At 34.2% G+C, this 3,022-nt stretch overlaps 2 protein-coding genes across 2 annotated transcripts; one reads left to right on the forward strand and one right to left on the reverse strand.

The window, feature by feature from the left end:
* The first annotated feature begins 761 nt into the window (after positions 1-761).
* LOC145070048 (histone H4) lies at positions 762-1,605 on the forward strand. Its single transcript, XM_079016969.1, has 2 exons — positions 762-900; positions 1,062-1,605. The coding sequence occupies exon 2, from the start codon at positions 1,081-1,083 to the stop codon at positions 1,390-1,392; it is 312 nt and encodes a 103-aa protein (XP_078873095.1). The 5' UTR covers positions 762-900; positions 1,062-1,080; the 3' UTR covers positions 1,393-1,605.
* LOC145067314 (chitinase 2-like) lies at positions 1,501-2,714 on the reverse strand. Its single transcript, XM_079014482.1, has 4 exons — positions 2,136-2,714; positions 1,908-2,025; positions 1,802-1,866; positions 1,501-1,620 (listed from the first exon to the last, which is right to left on the reverse strand). The coding sequence occupies exons 1-4, from the start codon at positions 2,712-2,714 to the stop codon at positions 1,501-1,503; spliced, it is 882 nt and encodes a 293-aa protein (XP_078870608.1).
* Between the last annotated feature and the right edge of the window lie 308 nt (positions 2,715-3,022).

Raw genomic sequence — 3,022 nt, forward strand, 5'->3', positions numbered from 1 at the left:
CGTGCTGTTGAACCGGAAAATCCCCAAATTAACCAATCAAATAAAAACCTAAATTAATAATTGGATCATAAACCATAATCGAGACTTAAATCCACTAACCCTGACTCCAAAGGTAAAAGACAATTTTACCCTTCGCTAATCAAGTTAGATACTTTAAATGATTAGATGTACAAACAATGTAAAAATATATTTGTTTGCATGATTAATTATTATTATTTTTATAATCTTAATGTCAACCAACACGGTTATCACCAAACGTTTTATATATGGTTGTCAAAATCGCGATCCTTATCGTAGGATCGTACGATTATAGGTATAAAAAACGATCCAGATCATATTTGGGGTATGATCGTAAAATTGTAGGATCGAGATCCGATCCGATCCTACCTTCTCTTGATTTTTATTTTTATTTTTGCAAATGATAATTATTTTTAACACTTTATGTCTTTTATCCTTTACCAATTTACCTTTTATCATTTTGTGTTATTATTTATGACTAAAATTTGAAGTTTTTTATAACTTTTGAAAAAAAAATTAAATGTTGAAAATATTTTTTATTTAAAAATTAAAAATTAAAATTATGTTTTATTTTCTATGACAACTTGATTTCATAAATAAATGACTTAAGTTATTTAATTTTTATTTATAATTTTAGAGAGCATAAATAATTAAACTTGGCCCGCGTATTTTTCCCGCAGTTAAACACCGTTGTCACGTTACCGATCCGCGTGAAAATTCATATCATCATAGTCGTAGATTACTATTCATCAACGGTTAGAAATGCTTGTAAGAAGCACATCCAGGATCCAACTCCTCAACTCGCACACTATATATACAAAACCCCCCAATTGGCGACATTACCACTTCCATTTGCATTTCTTCGAATCAACGAAGTTTCAGGTACAGATGTTAATTAACAACTTTTGATGAATCCTTATCCATTTTTTCGTTTTGATTCTATTAAAACTTAATTACATTGTTAGATTAGTTTCCGTTCCTCCAACATTCATTCGCTTCGGTTTGTGAAGTTCCTAATTTTATTTGATCGCGAAATGTCACAGATTTCGGAGTAATTTGAAGATGTCAGGACGTGGAAAGGGAGGAAAGGGTTTGGGAAAGGGAGGTGCGAAGCGTCATCGTAAGGTTCTGCGAGACAACATCCAGGGAATCACAAAACCGGCGATACGACGTCTGGCGAGAAGAGGAGGTGTGAAACGTATCAGCGGTTTGATCTACGAGGAAACTCGCGGAGTTCTTAAGATCTTTCTAGAAAATGTCATCAGAGATGCTGTTACCTACACAGAGCACGCACGCCGGAAAACTGTCACTGCCATGGATGTAGTGTACGCGCTCAAGAGACAAGGCCGAACTCTGTATGGATTCGGTGGTTAGGGTTTTCAAGGTCTGAAAAGAGTCTGTGGGTATTGGTCTTAGGTTAGGGATTTCTACTGCTTGTTCAAATCAAATCAAATGTTGTTAGTACTTAGTCTAAGCCTCGGATCATTGTACCAAAATAGAAATACTCGACTGATTTCTTATCTCGATGTTTCCAAAATCAAAATGCTTTTGGGCGAAATTAGAATTGCATTCAGTTGACTTTTGCAACTTCAGCGTCTCCATCTGAATCAATAACTGTTATCACAGTTGTCGAATGGTACATCCACATCCACATAACACATTCTCATAACCAATTCATTTAAATAATAATTTCATATATGTAATTGTAAGCTGAAGGATTACACATTAAAATTATTGTGGCGTGTTGCTAGTAAAGCCTGTGATTGCTTTTCATATTTAAAACCTGAAGCTGTTGAATTATCTGCAGACCATACAAAGACCCCACCAAGTTTCCCTTGACTTTTAAGCCTATTTACAAGCTGTAAAGAATCCATTTTTTGGTAATAAACCTCTACTTCCTTCGGTTGTGATGCTAGCCAAGATATTTCCACCTTCATAATTATCTCTTTGTGTCTGAAAGTATCTCATAATCTGAGAAACAGTTGTCCTCTTGTCATATGCATAAAACTGGAAATTGACATAGTCTATGGCATGGGCTTAATTCTTCCAAAGAGCCATGTTGTTGTTTTTATTTTTATTTATTTATTTATTTATTTTTAATTTTTAATTTTTTGAACTTCATCATCATCATCAAATGGAACTATAGATGCAAATGTAATGACTCCATCGTTCTTGAGAGCTGTTATTAGCTTCCCAATGCATTCAACAAATGTAACTTGATCTGAAAGGAAGTGCTCATAGTCTATGTCAATCCCATCCAAATTATACTCTTGGATGATCTTAGTGAGTGAAGAAACCGCATTAGAAACCCATGAATCCACTGATGAGACTGTAAAATTACAAGTTTTTCCTCTCACAGTGTCCACTCCTAGGCTTAAAGCTACTTTGACATTTGTATGCTGAGTCTTGATTGAAGAGACTTGTGAAGGGCTGAGATTATGAGTATCCCAAAAGATTTTGAATTCACCATTTGTTGGTGAGGGAGAAGATGAATTTGTATAATCAATTGCAAATGCAAGTATGTAATGGAACTCCACATTTGGGTTGATGGGTACATCTGAAAATTTTACATTGTTATCTTCTGCTCCTATATATTCACTAAACAGGTATGATTTTGGTGCAGTAGGTTGTCTTGATGCCATTGCTAAAAGAGAGTGTAGAGTGAAAAGAAGAATGAAAAGCTCAGAGAAGCCCATTTTTATCAAATAACAGATTTGAAGAGCTTTCTGGCAAATGGGTATCCCTTGTAAGTTCTGTTTAGATGTTAATGAAGGAGTTTTTTTTGGTTTTAATAATGTTCTCAGCTGCAGTCTTAAACAAGAAAAAACCATTTTGAAGATTCCACATTGTCTAAAAAACGATTTTTTTTTGTCATATCTATCTGCTCCAGAAAAGAATACAGAAAAGAATAATGTTCTTGTATGAGGCACTAGTGTTGTGATATTTAATTACACTAGTTGAGATTCTTGTTCATATCTGAAAACAAAGGCTCTGGATTCACCAG

This window comes from Lactuca serriola, chromosome 8 (genome assembly GCF_051521515.1).
Source record: "Lactuca serriola cultivar US96UC23 chromosome 8, Lser_US96UC23_V15, whole genome shotgun sequence".
Lineage (NCBI taxonomy): Eukaryota > Viridiplantae > Streptophyta > Magnoliopsida > Asterales > Asteraceae > Lactuca > Lactuca serriola.